General features: G+C 53.0%; 1 protein-coding gene across 1 annotated transcript in view; it reads right to left on the reverse strand.

The window, feature by feature from the left end:
- The window catches only part of ASB2 (ankyrin repeat and SOCS box containing 2), a 48733-nt gene that overhangs the window by 12838 nt on the left and 18193 nt on the right, over positions 1 to 17702 (reverse strand). Inside the window, exons 3-7 of the mRNA XM_027521213.1 lie at positions 12923 to 13021; positions 9298 to 9464; positions 8306 to 8461; positions 5730 to 5975; positions 1489 to 1660 (exon numbers count right to left, since the gene is read on the reverse strand). Of these exons, the coding sequence (XP_027377014.1) occupies positions 1489 to 1660; positions 5730 to 5975; positions 8306 to 8461; positions 9298 to 9464; positions 12923 to 13021 (840 nt within the window). The remainder of the gene's footprint in view (positions 1 to 1488; positions 1661 to 5729; positions 5976 to 8305; positions 8462 to 9297; positions 9465 to 12922; positions 13022 to 17702) is intronic.

The raw sequence follows: 17702 nt of genomic DNA on the forward strand, positions 1-17702 counted from the left end.
GCCTGCTACGTGGCCCGGAGAAGGCAAGGTCTCCTGTGTGCACGGATGGGGCGGGGAGGCATCCTTGGCTGGTCATTTGTGTGGGTCCCTGCGGAGCAGGGCCTGGAGCCCTGAGGGTCAGCTCTGTCTCCTGTGTCTCCAATCCATTCCCCAGGGTGTCATTCTCACCCCCATCTCCCTAAGCGAAGACCACCCACACCCTCTAGCATGCACAATCTTCTCCCTGTTGGGGACAGGGCTGCATTTCCTGAAGTGTGTCATCTGGGGTACAGGAGATGGGATTATAGGTGAGAAGGTTTTTTATTATTATTATTACTAATTGTAAATTGGTAATTTGAACAATTTAATCATGTGATAAATGTTTCCTTTTGAAAATAAATTCATTTAAAATAAATATGTCTTTAAGGGACCATACGAAGAAGTGAGGGTATAGACATCTAAAAGCAGGAAGAAAGTCTGTGAATGCTCAGTTTAGGGAACACTGATCAAGTGGAAATTACTGGGCCCATGCATCCTTCATGGTCAGCTGGAGTTCCACCCCCTGGGCAAGGCTCTTCTGACCCTCCAGCTAGTGGTGGTACTGGTGGAAGTTTAACAGCTTGCTCTTTGGGGGAAGGAGGGGGCTCTGATTGCTAACAATCACCAGTTTCCATGAAGTAAATACTCTCACCAAGGCCGATTTCAGACTACCAAGGTGATCAGTCAGCTCACAGCAGTTGCACAAGCCAGGTCTAGCACACCTCTGCTTCCAGCCCACGCTCGTCTCGAGGACCCCCATGCAACTCAGTCCTGCGTGCCTTTTCATTTTCATGAGCATGTTTCTGTGTGTGCGTGCATCTTCCCTCCCACCAGACTGCTCCCTGAGAGCTTTGGCTTCCTTCATCTCTTTCAAAGTACCTAACACATAATAAATGCTCAACAAAAACTAGCTAGTACCCATGGTGCTATTTGTATTATTGTAGATGTTCCCTGCATCCTTGCTTACTGCCTAAGAGGTTATTTTTGCATCCCCAACAGAAATATCCCCTATCTGGCTTCCTGTGTGGAATCTGGTAGACATAAGGTTCGGAACAAGTGAGCTCCTGTCATTTACAAGCTGAGTGATCTTGGGCAAGTCACTCAACCTCCCTGTGTCTTAGCTTCCTCATTTTGAAAAAAAAAAAAAAAAATGAAGGTAATCATATCTACCTCAGTATATCTGTTAATGGAATTATGAAAAGTAGAGTTGTTAAAAGGATTAAATATGTTTATAATGTAAAGTGCTGCTAAGTGCCACATAGGAGTTTGCTGTTGTTATTGTTGTTGCCGTTGTTATAAGCGTTCACTCTAGCTTGCTAACTGCTCGGTGGTGTTCCACTTTTCCACCTAAACCGTGCCCTGGGCCCTGAACTCTCCGGCCCTCCCTACCCCGCAGTGGGCAGGGCATTCGGAGGAATGGGTGGGGAAGTGGGAGGAGCCGCGGGGTCTGGGGGCGGGGCCTGGGCTGACCTGTAGTTACCCTTCTTGGAGGCGATGTGCAGCGGGAGCATGCCGTCCTTGTTGGTCTTGTTGGCGTCCGCACCCTGTGACAGCAGGAACTCCACCACCTCCTCGTGCCCGTTCTTGCAGGCCTCATAGAGGGCGGACGCGCTGTCGCTGGCCTGTGTGTTGATGTCAGCGCCTGGAGAAGGAAAGGCGGATTGGTGAGTGATCAGGCCAGTCACTGTCGTTGATGTAACGCCCACCTCGGGCTGGGCGCTGCTGCCGTAACCACTCTGACACATTGGATCACCCGGAGGACCCCCAGCTCCTTTCTGCTACACTGAGACCCCGGGCCGCCAGCCTGAACTGCCATAGTGATGCTGGGATTTCCAACCACTTGCTCTATGCTGGGCCCTCCCTGGTGGCTCATGTGGTAAAGAATTTGCTTGCAATTCAGGAGACCTGAGTTTGATCCCTGGGTCGGGAAGATCCCCTGGAGAAGGGAATGGCAACCCACTCCAGTATTCTTGCCTGGAGAATTCCATGGATAGAGGAGCCTGGCGTGCAATGGTCTATAGTGCTGCAAAGAGTCATACACGACTGAGCAACTAAGACACACAGGGAGCTGTACATGTGCTATCTCTTTGAGTCCACAACATTTGCTAACCCCATGCCATCAGTAACAACTTTATCTCCATGTTACAGACAAGAACACTGAAGCACGTGTGTGTGTGTGTGCTAAATCGCTTCAGTCAAGTCCAACTCTTGGCGACCCTATGGACTATAGCCTGCCTGGCTCCTCTGTCTACGGGATTCTCCAAGCAAGAATACTGGGGTGGCTTGCCATGCCCTCCTTCAGGGGATCTTCCTGATCCAGTGATCGAACCCGCATCTCTTATGTCTCTTGCAGTGAAGCACAGAGAACCTCTGCAATGGGCCCCAGATCCTGCAGCTCATAAGGGAAGAGCCAAAGAATGATCCAGAGGGTCTGATGGCAGAAGCCCTGGCAGATGTTCTGATGGCAGAGACAATGCTCCTAACGCTTGTTCCACCTAGAATGATCCAGATCCTGCCCTGAGGAAGGCCCTCACAGTTCTAGGGGGGCACAGAGCCTCCTCATAAAGAAAAAAACCCAATAACTTTATTAATTAGGACTTATATGCTCTTTTCTGCCTGGTGGCTAAGATGGTAAAGAATCCGCCTGCAATGTGGGAGACCCCGGTTCAGTCCCTGGGTGGGGAAGATCCCCTGGAGGAGGGCATGGAAATCCACCCCAGTATTCTTGCCTGAAGACTCCCATGGATAGAGGAACTTGGTGGGCTACAGTCCATAGGGTCCCAAAGAGCTGGAGACTAGTGCAGTGACTGATCATGCATGCAGCATGCCTTCCATTTCAAGGATTAAGAGAAGAATTTATTAACAGCCATAGCTTCTTGTCTCCTCTGAAAGAAACACTACGCCGTGCTGCCAGGAGGAGGCATCAGTCTGGCGATGGTCTCCCTTCAGCCCAATCTCCTACATCTGCTCCATCTCCTGGTGGTGATGGAGAGAGAAGGCAGGGGTTTCTCTGCAGAAAGAAGTGCAGCCTGTTCCCCAACCCTTATTCTGATAGGAAATGGAAATGAGATAGCAGTGAAACATCAGCAAGGGCTGAAATCAGAAGTATCTGTTAAACCACAGATCCTTTCTGGGCAGTCAGCTTATCACAAGCTCTCTGATAAATTTAATATTTGATGACTGGTTTCCGGTCTAGTGGAAATATCACAGGTTTTCATGACAGACAGAGGCTGAAGTTTCTGTTCCATGTTTTACAAGCTCCATAGCCTCAAACACCTTTAGAAGCCTCAGTTTTCTCCTCTGTTGACTGAGAAAAATAGTACCTAGCAACCAGGGTTACTGTGAGGTTATCTAAGTAAGATAATGGAATTAAATATCTGCTATAGACAAAAACACGTATGTCCCCCCAAGAATCACATGGACCCTAATCCTCAGTGTGATGGTGTTAGGAGGTAGAGCCTTTGGGAGGTGATTAGGTTTTGTGGGTGGAGCCCTCATGAATGGGATTAGTGCCCTAATAGAAAAGACCCCAGAGAGCTCCCTTGCCCCTTCCACCATGTGAGGACACAAGAAGATGGATATCTAGGAGGTAGGAACAGGCTCTCATGGGACGCTGAGACCACTGGCACCTTGATCTTGGACTTCCCAGCCTCCAAAACTGTGAGAAATAAACCTCTGTTGTCTATAAGCCATCCAACTGTTTTATTCTGTGATAGCCACCTGAGTGGACTAAGACAACCTCTCCACCCGAGCCTGACACAGAGAGGGTGCTCAGCAAACATGAGTTCCCCAAGACTAAGGGCTGGGAGGCAGGCACTGCTCCTGCCTCCACCCGAGGGAGAATTGGCAAGTGGCTCCAACACCCCTGAGCTCTGGAAGACTTGCTCCCTGAAAGCCTGGACTCCCGCCAGCATAGCCGCCCGCTCACACAAGAAAAATATTTGGATTTGCAAATGGACTCAGCCCGCAACGGGAACAGACTCTGACTCAGGGCGTCAGCAGGAGAGCTGGGCAGATGTTCAGTGCTAGCCTGTTCCTCTCACCCGCTGAGCACTTGGCCCTTTGTCCAGCCTCCTTGCCTGGCTCCCAGGACCCTGCCTGTGCTCTTTGGCCTCTGGCTGGTCAGTGCAGATTTGTCCCCAGTGCCAAGGATGTGCCCTCGATCTGTTTTCCCAACAGCTTGGGCACGTGCTGAGTAAATGGATGCTTATTCAGGCCAAGTCCCAGGATGGAAATTCTCGAGCCCTGGGGTGGGGTGGTGGAGTGCAAAGAGCATGCAGTTTGGGGTCAGATGATGGCAGTCAGAATCCAGGCTCCGATTGTGACCAATCATTTAATCTCTCCGAGCCTCAGTCTCCTCCAATCCCTGCCCCCTAGGCTACAGAGAAACCGCCCCCCCCCCCCCCCCCCGGGCCTATTCTGCATTCATGCTTAGTGCAGGGCCTGTCACACAGCAGGTCCTTGAAAGCTTATTCCAGCTCAGCCCCCAGGTCTGGCTTGCTTCTGGTGTCTGTTTCTCTAGTGGAAAGGTCACTTCCATGGGAGTGAGAAGAGAAATCAAAAGAGTTCTTGGGGAAAATCAGAATATTATGATCTTTTTAACCAAAAGAACGTCTGCCATGGTCTCAGAGTCTTCTGTTACTGGGACATAATAATCTGGGCAATATTATTTTATTTTATCCCATTAAATGAACAAAGATTTTTAAGAGGCAAAGAGTACAAAGACCAGGGTCTAAATCCCAGTTCTGCCACTAATCTGTTGTGTGACCTTGGACAAATCACTTTCCCATGCTGGCCCTTGGTTTCATCACCTATAAAATGAGTTGTTCTTTAGTTCCGAAGTTGTGTCTGACTCTTTTGTGACCCCATAGACTGTAGCCTCCTAGGTTCCTCTGTCCATGGGGTTTTCAAGCAAGAATACTGGAGTGGGTTGTCATTTCCCTCTCCATAAAAAGTGAAGAGGTGACCTAAATGTTGTCTGAAGTTCCTTCAGCCCTGAAGGGTGATGTGATGGAAAGAGAAGTTGTTGGGGTGTTGGGAGGCTAAGAGTCTGGCTAGTCTATAAGTAATTTGCTGCGTGACTATAGATAGATAAGTTGCTTCCTCTTTCTGGGCCTCAGATTCCTCATTTGTAAAATGAGGATGTTGGACTAGGTGAGAGAAGGCTAACAGGGGGCAGGTGTACCACACCCCTCCAAGTGTGTTCCTAATTGCAGGCATTGCTGGTGGATCTCAACTTGTTTCCAGCTGAGCCTAGGCACAACCTCAGAATCCTTCTTAACACACCTGGAAGATGCTGTCACTCAATCAGAGTATGTCCATGCTGCTGCTGCTGCTGAGTCGCTTCAGTCGTGTCTGACTCTGTGCGACCTCAGAGACGGCAGCCCACCAGGATCCCCCGTCCCTGGGATTCTCCAGGCAAGAACACTGGAATGGGTTGACATTTCCTTCTCCAATGCGTGAAAGTGATGAAAGTGAAAAGTGAAGTTGCTCAGTCATATCCGACTCTTAGCGACCCCATGGACTGCAGCCTACCAGGCTCCTCCGTCCATGGGATTTGCCAGGCAAGAGTACTGGAGTGGGGTGCCATTGCCTTCTCCGGAATATGTCCATAGGTGGCACTGAAACTTGCTTTCCCTTAGACTTAACCTGAGGTCCTTCCCAGCTGTGCCCCTTGGGTATTCCATGACCCAGGGACCCTTACTACTCACCGTATTTGGCCAGGAATCTCAGTGCCTCCAGCTGCCCACTCTGGGCGGCCACGAACAAGGGGGTGATGCCATAGGCATTCTTGGCTTCCACCTTGGCGCCTCCGCTCACCAGGATCTCCATGACCTCCAGGTCATTGCGAGCAACAGACTCGTGCAGAGCCGTCCAGCCTCGGTTACAGCGGTGGTTGGTGTCCGCCTTGTACTGCACCAGAATCCTCACTGCCTCCACGTTCTTGCGCTCACAGGCTGTGCCCAGCAAGAAGCAAGATGGTCAGCGGGGCCCCTGGCAGGACCTGGGCAGCCACGCCTTCATTCATTCATTTGTCCATCCAACCATTCGTTCATCAGCCAGAAGTGAATTCCCGCAACAAATATCTGCTGAGTCTGCACTAAGGTCCAGTCACTTCACTAAACCTAGGATATACAACTATAGTAATAGTAACAATCAGCAATAATATCCTGATGTGTGTGTAGCACTGGTTATGCACCTGCACTCTATTCTAAGCACTTCACGTGATTAATTTAGTTCTCCCAACTACCCTTAAAGGATGCTGTGTTGTCCCTTTTCACAGAGGAGGACAGTGAGGCACAGAGAAGTTAAGTGACCTGCCCAGGGTCACACAGTAAGTGCAGAACTGGGATTCGAATCCAGGTAGTCAGGTCTGGAGTCTCTGTCCCCTGGAAGGTTCCAGAATGCCCCTAACTCATCTCCCTTTCCAGTGTTACCTGCTTCAGTCCTCCACGAGGCCAGAAGAAGAGGAGGGCAGTGTCATATTCCTGCTCAAAGCACTTGCTCAGAGGCTACTCAGTTAAAATTTGTCTTCTGAGTGCAGCTCATCAAGTCTTTCTCAACCTGCTCAAACCCTCCCTTTTAAGCCTTATCTGGCTCTAGACTCTAAATGTAGCCTTAGTGCTGGCAGAGCTGTTCCAAGGAGACTGAGAACTTGTCCAAATTAACCTCCCCTGGAAACTTCCTCAGTTAGGGAGGTGGGGAGAAGGAAGAGGGGCTTTCTACGTGGCTCAGTGATAAAGAATCTGCCCGCAAATGCAGGAGACACAGGTTCGATCCCTGGGTTGGGAAGATTCCCTGAAGTAGGGAATGGCAACCCACTCCAGTATTCTTGCCTGGGAAATCCCATGGGCAAAGGAGCCTGGTGGGTTACAGTCCATGGGGTGGCAAAGAATCAGACATGATTGAGGGACTGAACACGCATGCACAGAAAGGAAGAGGGGCTGCCTGTGTAGTGTTTCAAACAGGACCCCAAGCAAAGCTCATGGCTTCTCTAAGCCTTGGGCTCTTTCACCTGTAAAGCACAGGTAACGAAACCTTCCCGAGAGGAAGCTGTGGGAGAATGGAGTGGGGCAAGGTACGAAGGTTCTAGGGTGGAGCTCATGCAGGATCAGGGTTCAGGCTTCAGCTGTGAGTCACTCAGCATCCTGGGAGCTCTTTCTGGGACAGCTGGGGCTCTGGGTGATGGCTCCGGTGCCTGGGGGACATGAGTTCTAGGGAAGACACCTCCACCGCAGGTCTGCAGTGGACCCAGTTCCTGCTGCTGATGGGATATTCCAGGTTTTAGAGACCAGACATGTGGGAAATTGGGAATTTCTGTCGTTTTTCAAAGTGTAGAGGTCCTGTCCTTTTTGCAAGACCCAAAACTGATTGTTTACATGCGTAAACCCCGTAGATGGCAGCCCACCAGGCTCTCCTGTCCCTGGGATTCTCCAGGCAAGAACACTGGAGTGGGTTGAACTAGACACTGGAGAGTGGAGTAGTTCAGAGCGTGATGCTGGCATCCAGCCCTCAGGGTTAGATCCCAGGTCTGCCCTTCCTGGCCGTGTGATCCTGGGTGCCTCCTGTCTGCTCTCTATGCCTTAAGGCCTCATCTGTAAACTGGGGAAGCTAGCAGTGCTTACTTCTTATGTGGATGGATGTGAGGGTTAGAAAAAAGAACAGAGCCTGGTGTATAGTAAACACTTGATAATTGCCAGCTGTTATGATTATTCGGATTTTGACTCTGGGCACTGCTAGGGTAGCCGGTGACTGTCCTTGGATGACATATTGAGTAAGTTGGAGGTTTTCATTTTCTCAAAAATCCTAGAGCAACAAATTCCCTCTCATGCCTCTTCACTTTTGCCTATGCTGTTCCCCTGGTTCATCCAGCCGGTGAATCCCTCCTGTTCAGGCTCAGCTCTGGGACCCCCTTCTGTGGGGGTGCCCTCTCCCACATCCTGGTTCTTCCTCCATGCTCCCTTGTGTCAAGCTCTTCGGTGCCAGTAGCTGACTGAGAATCAATGTATATCGTCTTTGAATCAATGTCTATCGGACTGGACGGGCATGGACCGTATCTTTTCATCTCTGAGTCTTCAGTGTGCCAGGCCCGTGGGAGAACTTGGGAAATACTGCCTGAATACATGCACGACTGAGTGGTTCAGTTATGTAAGTTATACACCTGAATGAGGCTGCACCATCACAGTAGACCCCGGTGGGGAGGGTTGTACACCTTGCAAGCAAATCCTCCTGATAGCCACTCAGTCTCTGGACCTTTCCTGGGGGAAGCCCATACCCCTAGGCTCACCTTTGTAGAGCGGTGTCTCTCGGGACTTGTTGGAGATGTCGGGCTCGGCGCCAGCCTGGAGCAGGAATTGGAGGCAGTCCACGTGTCCCCTGCATGTCGCCAGGTAAAGGGCCGTTTCCTCCTGCAGGGTGCGCTGGTCGATGACTGCCGGGTATGCTGTGCAGGACAGACCAGGAAATTCATGAAGGAGGAAGATACCCATCTCTCCCTCCAACACAGAGTTGGTCCTGATTTCCTCCCATTCTGAGGACAGACATGTGTGGCCTCTGCCTGAATTTACCAACCAGACTGCCTTCTTCCTCTTGGTCCTGGATTCAGCCACTTTCAACAGGCTGTTTCAGCTTCCCAGTCATATTAATCCAGCTCCAATGCCACCTCCTCTGGGAAGCCTTCCCTGATCGAACCCCCTCCTTCTCCGAATGAGCCCAGCCTTCCCTCACACTCCCACCAGCCACTGCTGCTCTTTCTGCCCTGGCGTGTGGTGGGCTGCCTGGGGTCCCTTTCTGGATCCCCGAGGGCAGAGGTAGATCCCGCCTGCAGGTGTCCCCCACCCTCATCTAGCCTGGGGGAAAGTCAAGGCTCCAGAGAGGAGGCAGGAGTTGCCCAGAATCTCACAGCTGTTGGAGACGGCCTTGGCAGGGCACAGGCACAGCTGCGGTATTTTCCACACCAGATCAACTCCTGGAACATTCTGGGACAAGCTGGCGCTCCCAGAAGTCAGCCCTCCCTCAGTCCTCTTCTAGGAATTAGACTCTCCTGTCCTGGAGGGCTGGAGAGGTGGCGGGATGGGGTGGGGAGCGCGGAGTCGGGGAGGCGGGAGACACATCACTTCGTCCCTTCCGACGTGCTGACTTTAACTCTGCAAGGCGGGGTGGTACCTTGGCCTTGCCCCCGGTCATCACGGTCGTTGTGGGCCAAAGCTCCAGAAGGAAAGTGCCACCACCCATGGGTCCCAGTCCCACCTGTGGCCGCAGCCCGACCCGCCGCCTCACCTCGGTGCAGGGCCTTCAGGCAGTTCAGCTGGCCGTAGTAGGCCGCCTCGTGCAGCGGCAGCCAGCCCTCCTTGTTGGGTTCTGAGAGGTTCTTGCCCGCCTTGATCATAGCCGTCAAGGCCTCTTCATCGTCTTCCTTGATGGCCTTTAGCACAGGGTCCACAGGCCTGTAAGAGCAAGGGGCTGGTCATTCCTCAGGACCGGGGCAGACGGAGGCAGGGCCAGGAGAGGGGTTGGCCACGGGATCACACAGCCCTCAGCCCCTGCAGCTGTGTCCTCTCGATGAGGAGAATAATCCTTCCTAACCCCCACGGGCGAGCCCTGGGAAGCCTGCCCCGACCTCAGGCCTGACCTTGGCCCCTCCAGCTCTTAGCCCCATCACAGCTTCTTTGGCCTGCCCGCCCGCGTCAGCCTCTCCCTGCCTCCGGTCATAAGCCATCGACTCATCACTTGTCTTTACATGTCTTTGATCATTTGCCCACCGTCTGTCTGTCTCCTTCACTGGACTGTGAGCGTCAAGACCATAGCGCCTGTATCTTTCTTTTTATCCCTCGTGATTTGATTCCCAGGGCCCAGCTCAGCGGCTGGTCCGTAACAGGTGCTTAATAAATATTTGCTGCTTGAAAGAAAGAGCGAGAAAGAACACAGAAGGAAGGGAGGGAGGGAGGAGGAAGAGTTCAGAATTTAAGAACCGAAACAGGGAATTCTCTAGGGTCCAGTGGTTAGTGCTCCGCCCTTCCACTGCAAGGGACACAGTTCCCTGCTCGTTCAGGGAACTAAAATCTCACATACCTTGCCACCAAGCAAGCAAACAAAAAACCAACCCAACCAAACAAACCCCTAATTCTTTCACTCCTTCATCTCTTCTATTTCCCAAAAGACAGTTTCTTCCCTGTTAGATTTTTGCTTTTCTTTGGGAATTTTATTTGCATCTCATTCAAAACAACTTTGCAATGATTTCCTTTGAGCATTTGGAGGCATGAAAGTGAAAGTGAAAGTCGCTCAGTCGTGTTTGACTGTTCGAGACCTCATGGATCACATAGCCCATGGAATTCTCCAGGCCAGAATACTGGCGTGGGTCCCCTTTCCTTTCTCCAAGGGATCTTGCCAACCCAGGGATGGAACCCAGGTCTCCCTCACTGCAGGCAGATTCTTTACCAACTGAGCCACAAGGGAAGCCCAAGAATACTGGAGTGGGTAGCCTATCCTTTCTCCAGTGGATCTTCCCAACCCAGGAATAGAACCGGGGTCTCCTGCATTGCAGGCAGATTCTTTATCAACTGGCTATCGGGGAAGCCCTATTTGGAGGCAAATCAACCTATGAGATTAAATATGGGGGCTCTGGATCAGGCCTTGCCTGTGTTCCATAACCTTGTGAGCCCTGCTGAACTTGGAGCGTTTCCACGTCTTTACCTCTGAGTTGGGCACCACAGGGGGAAACTCTGCTAGAAACACGGCAAGCTCATTCACCTCCACAGATGGAAACCAGGGCTCCCTTTTTACAAGGAGCTCCTTGGTGACCAAAAGAGAATTAGGGCACCCCTCTGTCCCTGCAGCTTTCAGTGCCTGGCTCTGCTGCACCAAGACCATTGTACCAGGGGATTCGGGCATCCAGCGCTGGCCTCCAAAGTGATGGATAACCAGCCCCATGGGAGTTTTAATGATAGTTAAACACCTTCCCTGCACGTAGCACTCCAGAGGGTACCAAACGCCTCCACCTCAGGGCCTATTTGCACTGAGATGAAAGCACAGACCCCTCAGAGTGGGACTATTCACATCGAGCATCTCTCTGGGGTCTTCCCAACCCTTTTCTTCCTCCAGATCCTTCTCCTCACCCCTAGAACTTTTAGCTGCTACAAGATTTAAATGCCTGGAGGACTAATACATCTGAAGCCTTCACAATTTAAAACTCGTGAACGTCAAAAAGATTCCAGGGCCACGGTAAAAGATAACTTCTTAGCTTGACTCATCCAAGCCACTTCACTTGTTCATTCATTCATTCATTCTCTGAGCTGACTTCCTCCATCCTTAGAAAGTCAGTGAGGACTACGACTGCTATGGTTCCACCCTTGGAAAACATGCTGCATAAATGTTCCCATCTGCCGGATGGAGGAGGTGAGACCAGAGGCCAGCCTTGTCCCAGGACCCTCATCCCTGTCAGGGGCCCGGATAGGCCCGGAACGTCTGCAGGGCCAGCCCCTTCAGCCTCCCAGCTGCTTCCTGCAGCAAGAGCAGCACTTCCTCCCGGCTCTCAGCCTCTCTGGTTATTAATAGCTTCAGAGCACAGATGCCGGTTAAGTTACAGACCCAGCAAGGACGATGGGTAACTGACCAGATAAGCCCTGGAGTCCCCATCAACGCCATCACTGCCACCTTGACGAGCTCCTCTTACGAGCAGCCGGAGCAGCCCCTGTTGGTGTCAGGAAAGGCCCCGGTGGGGTAGGTGTCCCGTCTCCCCCGGAAGGTCTCCTGTGGGACCCGGCTGAAGTGGAAGGGAAGAGGGCTGGCTATTCTTGTGGCCTTGGTGGTGTGCGGTGTCATGAGAACACTCTCAGGACCCGCTGCCCAGCCTGGGTCTCGTCCAGCTGTGGTGCAAGGACCCTGGAGTGCTCAGGCACACACACCGCTGGCTTGTCTGTGAGCTCAGCCAGAGTGCCCGCCTCGAGGGTGGGGGGAGCTGTTGGGGTGTCAGGCCATCAGAGACTAAGAAGCCACACAGGACCCTCGAGGCCACTCTGTCCTAACACAGGACGGAGACTCAGAGAGGGACAGCGACTCGTGGACAGTTGCACAGGAAGTGGCAGCAACGCAGAGACCAGAAGCTGGGTCTCGCTCCTCCAGACAATCACAATCCTCCCTGCAGCACCAAGGAAGAGGTGGGATAGGGCTTGTGAAGGGCTGAGAAGAAGAAGCAAAGCGTTGGCCAGTCACCGCCTCCCCACAACGTAACTCATCAAGGATACAGGGTCTCCAGCGATGGGACCCCTCTTTGGCTTTTAGCTGCTTCTAGGGTCGATATGCGGGAGCAGAGACAGAACTCGCACAGAGCTATTTTCAAGGACACGCCTAGCCCAGCATCCTAGTACTAGGCAAAGAGAGCCGCTCCTGTGGCTCAGATTGTTTCTCTGTTTTAGCACCTGGCACTTAATAAATAAAAGCAACAAAGCAAAACCGAACTTGTGGGTGTGGGCTTTGTGGATGTGCTCAGACAGACCCACGCTGATGGCAGGGGGAAAGTCAGACAGACGAGCAGCAGATTCATCAGCCTCAGCTCTGAGCCTCTGGGGTCCTGGGGCTGTCTCCCCAGTCTCCCTCTCACTGGGTCCGCAGGTTCAGAGCCCTGTGGGGTGACTCCAGTATTCAGGGCCCATTGGAGGGGGGGCGGCGTACCCAGGGGTTAATCACAAGCTCAGCCTGGCTGGCAGGTCCTGGAGGATAGAGTCTGTGACCACCAAGCCCGGCTTGGCTGGAGCCTCTGAGTCTCAAGGGGACATACCTGGAAGAGGTGTGTGTCTGGTGGGGGGCTGTCCCTTCCTGGGGCCCGTGGGCCTGCCTTCCACCCCCAACCCCAGTCTGGAGGAGAGTGAGCTTGGATGGTCTGGGGGCCACGGCGGGGGGCACTTACGCCAGCTGGGAGGACTTGCTGCGGTTGTATTTCTGCATAACCTCCTGGAACAGGCCCTTGGGGGCTGAGGTCGGGGCGCTCTCAGGAGACACAGCGGACCTGGAGGGTGCAGGGCAGGAGTGAAAGAGGGAAAAGTATTCCGTGTATGAGAAGCGGGTCATGGCCGGAGGCAGGAACGAGGATGAAGGGAGAGCGCGGGGGAGACTGACAGACAGGCACAGGGCTCTGAACCAAAGCAGATGGCCGGGTCCTCCCTGTGTCTGGACGCAGCTGCTGTGTCTCCAGATTATTTTTGGCCCTTGGAGGAAGCCCTGGGAGATTTAAATGACCATATAAGACAACAATGAGGTTAACCTCACCCCACGCCCCAGGTCCCCCTCCCCAGCCAACCACGCGGGAGGCAGATATGAAGCAAGGTGACATTCTTCACCCAGAAGATGTGAGAAGTAGTCAGTGGCAGGTCCCAGGATGAAAAGCACTCAGTCTTGGGGCGGGCTGGGCTGGGTCCCAACAAGAGATGGACAAGAAATTCACCGGGGTGGGGGACAAGGAGAGCAAAGCTGGGGCGCCAAGCCAGGTCAGTGACCCACCCCCACCTCGCCGGCTCCTCATTAGAGGGTCCTGCCATCCCAGGGTCAGAACAAACAGTGCAGAGGGCACATCAGAAGGATGTGTGAGGGTCATGGGAGCCAGGGCTTGGAGTCAGACCGACATGGGTTCAAATCCAGCTCTGGTACTTCCTGGCTGTGTGACCTTGAACAGGTACTCCTTCTCTGGGATTCAGTCTGGTGAGGCCTGAGTGCGTGAATGGTGTAAAGGGCTTATCAGAGGGCCGGGCACAGGGCTCGACACGTGTCCACCGTTGATCATATCATGATTTCGTCTCTCTGGGCTCAGTTTTCCTACCCCCACCCCAGGCTGTTGTAAGGACTGCTGCTGCTGCTGCTAAGTTGCTTCAGCCGTGTCCGACTCTGTGCAACCCCATAGACGGCAGCCCACCAGGCTCCCCCGTGTAAGGACAGGAGGGTCAAAAGGAGGGGTGGTGGCCTCTGTACAGATCTGAATTGGTTGGAGTTGGCATGGGAACAGGGCTTGCTGGCCCCTCTTCCAGCAGGTTTGGGGCCCTGGGGCCATGGACTCCCCAGAGGACCCAGTCTGGTCTCCTGTGCCCTTCTTGGGGTGCCCTGAAGGATTGGGGAGGATGCTGGTACAGGTGACCAGCCCCCTGTGGGCCACGGAGGTGCTGGAATTGTAGGCCCTGCAGATTTTGTGGGCACCCTCAGCCAGGTGGGGACACGGGGAAGGGTGAGGGGCAGAGAGATGGGCAGGAGGCCAGCACCTGTTCCACGCGGCTCATCACTGCAGGACGGTCATCACTTCCCACCTGCCTTCTCCCACACCTGTTCCTGAGCACTGTGAGGCCGAGTGTGGTGCCACGAACGCTAGAGTGGGTGCCAATGCCACTGCTTTGTCTAGACATGAAGGCTGAGGCTCCAAGAAGTGAGAAACTGCCCCAGGCCCACACTCAGCTGCGAAGTTGCTGCCTGCCTGTCCGTGGAGCTCTGACGATGGGCTCTATTCCCCAGAGCCTTGGTCTCTCCCTCTCTCCCATCCCTTTATCCCCTCTCCGGTCCTCAGTCCACCACACTGACAAGCCCTGCAACTGGGAACAAGCCCCCACCCCTCTGTGCCTCAGTTTCCTCTTTTGCAAAATGAGGAGGCGGGACCAGACCAGGGGTCCCCTCGCTGCTGTGGTGGTCATGGAGCTTTCACTGCAGTGAACTCACGTGGAGACTCAGGAGGCCATACACATCGAAGGCCATGTCCTGGCAAGGGGGCTCAGAGCCTGGCTGCCAGGGTCCTCTCCCCCAGCCCCAAGAGCTGCTGCTTCAGCGTCACTGCTGTACATGCTGCGTGTGTATGTGCTCAGTCGCTCAGTCGTGTCTGACTCTTTGCAACCCTGTGGACTGTAGCCCGCCAGGCTCCTCTGTCCATGGGGATTCTCCAGGCAAGAATACTGGAGTGGGTTGCCTTTTCCTCTTCCAGGGAATCTTCCCAACTCAGGGATCGAGCTCGAGTCTCCTGTATTGGCTGGTATATTCTTTACTCCTGGCCCTGAAAAGGGGAGACTTCTGGGCACAGCGGCAGTCCCCAGCCCGAGGGTCATGACAAAGCCCTGGGCTTCTACATCTGCGTGGTCCTGGGGACCCAGTCACTCTCATCATGGGTCCATGTGTGGCCTCATCACTTTTTGCTGTTAGACTGATTTTAGCCAGGTAAAAAGCATTGATAGCAGCCCACTCCCACCCTGAAATGGGGACATTTCACTGATGGCGTAAACGTAACAGCAAGAAAGGGACGGTGAGGCTGGTGGGGGTGGCAGCGAGGTGGTGACAGTGACTTTCCCTCATGAAGTCTCAGGGCAGCACCTTCTTTCCATCCTCCCAGCTCCCTGGATGGAGGCAGGGGGCGGACTGCTCCCACAGGCGGAGGAGGAAACAGACAGACCAGGTTTGTTTCCAGGAGACCTTCCCATCTCCTGCTCGTCCCACGCCCTGCACTAGGCCCCGAGTGGTGCAGATCGTTGATGTGATCCTCAAGATGTTCAGAGATCTACAGTGTTGGGGGGCCAGGACACCCACCACCACCAGGCTGCAGGGGAGGGGCTGGGAGAGAGGCTGGAGGACTCGCTCTGGGGGCTCTGAAATCAGGCGTTAACTGGGCTGGAGGGGCAGATAGGGTGAGTGCTCAGAGCTGGAAAGCATGCGGGGTCCCAACTGGGTTCCATGTTCTTTCTGATCAAGCCTGCTGACCCCACTTCCCCTCAGGTCTGGAGCAGGGAAATTCCCAGCAGAGAAAACCACCAGGGCTGAGTCATCAGAGGTGAGAGGGACCTGGCAGGATGTGGGCACAGGTCACGACCTGGAAGGGGCCCAGGAAGGGTCCCCCGTCCTCTGTGTGGGCGGGCAGGTCGGGGTTGGGGGAGTGTCACCATAGCCAGGTCCCTGTCCTGGAATCCAGCCCATCCTGATCCTGGCTTCAGACACGGGTCAGGCTCGGTGAGAGTGGGGAGCCGGGCAGTGATGACAAGGTCTTCTAACTTCTCAGTGAGTCCTGTCAGAGTTAACGAGACGCCCAGGACAGTCCCAGGAAGGGTGTTAATTTGGCCTGGACCTGGGTGAATGCAGGTGGCAAGCAGGCATCTTAACAGCGGAGGGAGCTGATAACAAGACTCTTCCCTGTGCCTGCCACCCTAACAAGCAGCATCTGATACCTGCTCTCTCATCTGGTCCTTACACGAACCCTGTGTCCAGCACAGGTGTCATGAGTACAGGGTCTGGCACAGGTCAGGTGTTAGTCGCTCAGTCGTGTCTGACTCTTTGCAACCCCATGGACTGTAGCCTGCCAGTCTCCTCTGTCCATGGGATTCTCCAGGCAAGAATACTGGTGTGGGTAGCCATTCCCTTCCCCAGAGGATCTTCCTGACTCAGGGATCGAAGCTGAGTCTCCTGCATAGCATGCAGATTCTTTACTGTTTGAGCCCCCAGGGAAGCACGCAGTAGTTGCTTGATAAATTTCAATGAATATTACAAAACAAGCAAACAAAAACCTTTGAAAGGGTAATACCCTCTATGGCAATCTTGGTGCTGTGTGGTTATAGGCCAAGACCTCAGATTCCTGGAGAACCAGCCCTCTGTACTCATGGTTACAGAGAGGGAGAGCTCACATGAGGTCACTACCTCCATGCCCATGCCACCCATGAGGGTTCTGCTTCCCTCTCATCCACTGGCCAACTCATCCTTCCTGGGCTGGCCAGAAAGGACTCACAGGTAGAGGAGAATGTGAGTTCCGACTGCAGCAACTTCTGCCTTCCCATCGAAGGCTAAGATTCATTGAGAGCTTGCTGTATGTCTTATGATAGGCACGTGGCACAGAGTACTTCATTTCATCCTCTAGACCACTTTGTGAAGGCAATATAATTGGCTCCCTTTTGCAGATGAGGAAACTGAGGCTCAGAGAGGTTCACTTCCTCTAGCCTGTTTGACAAACTCCTATTCATCCTGCAAAGCCCACCTCCTAGACTAAGAAATAAATCAACTCTTCCTGTGTCCCTCTGACACTGAAGCAAGCCTCTTTGTTGCATCCATCCTATTCGATCATTATGTACCTCTGAGCCCTCTGTACTCATGGTTAGACTGTGCCCTCGTTAGACTGCAAGCTTAGGGAAAGCAGGGACCAGGCCTGATTTACATACAAGTGCCAAGAATGAAGTGGAACATCATAGTTGTATAGTAAAAGTGGCTTATTTGAATTGTTTGCAGCTGTGCATACATCAGCTCAAGCAAGTTCCTGCCTCATGCTTTCATTTTCTTAGAAATGTAACCTTAAATAAAATGCAGAAGTTTGAAAACTGGAAGACCCAGCTTTCTAGACCCATTTGAACTGGTTCATTTCGGTAACCCTGGACTTCCTGCTTCATGAGTGCATGAATCCTGCTTCTTTACTGGATAGAAAGTTCCTCTTCCATTCAGGGAGTCCTCAGTGGGCCAAGGTTTGGCAAATGATCGTCATACATATTCAAGCCAAACCCTTTACCTTGGGTTCAGGGATCATGGTTCAACCCTTTACCCTGTGGTAGAAGAGAGGCAAATTGGACAATGACTTTAAGAGGGAATATTATATTTCTCTGAAGTGCTGAGCTGGCTTTTATTTCTAGGATCCCAAAGCACCAGTTGACCTTTATGTCCACATTTGCCATTTTGGTCACAAGCAGGTAACA

Source organism: Bos indicus x Bos taurus, chromosome 21 (assembly GCF_003369695.1).
Source record: "Bos indicus x Bos taurus breed Angus x Brahman F1 hybrid chromosome 21, Bos_hybrid_MaternalHap_v2.0, whole genome shotgun sequence".
NCBI classification, from domain to species: Eukaryota; Metazoa; Chordata; class Mammalia; order Artiodactyla; family Bovidae; genus Bos; species Bos indicus x Bos taurus.